General features: G+C 48.5%; 1 protein-coding gene across 1 annotated transcript; it reads left to right on the forward strand.

The window, feature by feature from the left end:
- The first annotated feature begins 152 nt into the window (after nt 1-152).
- LOC103386835 (regulator of G-protein signaling 9-binding protein) lies at nt 153-1,186 on the forward strand. Its single transcript, XM_008321258.3, is given in 3 exon segments — nt 153-505; nt 595-798; nt 929-1,186. Coding segments are annotated over 3 exon segments (594 nt in total). The 5' UTR covers nt 153-285; the 3' UTR covers nt 1,099-1,186.
- Nucleotides 1,187-1,261: the final 75 nt, after the last annotated feature.

Here is a 1,261-nt window from a genome sequence, read left to right on the forward strand (position 1 = left end):
ATATATGTGTGTGTGATGTCTCTGATGGTCACTGATTGTCTGTGATGTCCTCTGAGGGTCTTTGACGGTTACTGATGGTCTTTGAAGGTCTCTCCTGGTCAATGACAGGTGAGTCATGTCTGAGTTCTACATTTTTACTCAGATGTCACAAACCAACGGATGGGAAACAGAACCAGAGAGTGATGTTAAATCCAAACCACTCTTTCTCTGACATTAGAGAAAGACATTAGAAAACAGAAAACAGATTTAAAATGACGGTTACCAATATATTTCTTCTCACTTTAGATGAGCAATGACATCATCATGAGTCGCTGGCGTCATTCAGTGGACGAGTTGGCTGCAAGGCGTCGACAGCAGAGCGAGTGTGAGCGTGCTCACGAGGTCCTCAGCCGTGTCACTTCCTGTTTCCAGCAGCAGGTGGCGTCGCTGGGTAGCACTGCAGACAGCAGCTATTTACGAGATGAGCTGAATGAAACCAGGACGCTAGCCCACCGAATCAGCTGTGGTACCTGAGCGTCTTTCTGAACCTGTCCATCAGGTTGACCATGTCAATCTTTAACCCATGGTCTGTTTGACATTTCTTTCTCTTCCAAGGTTTGTCACGTCGTCTGTTGCGCCTGCTGTCCGGCCCTGATTCCACTCCCTCTAGTCTAGAGGACTGACGGGCCTCGGAACGTCTATGGGTGCTTTTCGTGTCGGCACTAGAAAACTTCCTGTCTGACCTGCGTAAGGCAAGAGATCTGAGTGTGCAGTTTCGTTTGACCCAGCGCTGTGACAGACGCTCATTGGTCAACACAGGTCAGTTACCCAGTTCAGCTCCCTCTGGCCACAAGTTCGGTAATTGGTGGAATCATCCTCTCCTACTTCTTTACTTTAGCCTAGAGAACCAAACTCTACCTAAATCCACGGGTTTCTTATTGTTTCCTAGGATGTATAGATGGTGTAGTGGGCGTGGCAGCTCAGGTGGCATCAATTCAGGTACCTTGGCTCACCATGGAGGAGGAACCAAGTCCAGATCTAGCCAATCACATTGCTGGACTGGAGGCCATGCTTAGTGACCTGCAGCTCAGGGTAAGACAGAGTTTCGCCTCCTCATAGAGCTGCAGACCACCAGAGGTCGTGGCTGTTCCACAGATATGCACTATATTACCAAAAGTATTGGCTCACCTGCCTTGACTCCTACTATGAACTGAAGTGCCATCCCATTCCTAACCCAGAGTTCAATATGATGTCGGTCCACCTTTTGCAGCTATTACAGCTT

This window comes from Cynoglossus semilaevis, chromosome 11 (assembly GCF_000523025.1).
Source record: "Cynoglossus semilaevis isolate Cse_v1.0 chromosome 11, Cse_v1.0, whole genome shotgun sequence".
NCBI classification, from domain to species: Eukaryota; Metazoa; Chordata; class Actinopteri; order Pleuronectiformes; family Cynoglossidae; genus Cynoglossus; species Cynoglossus semilaevis.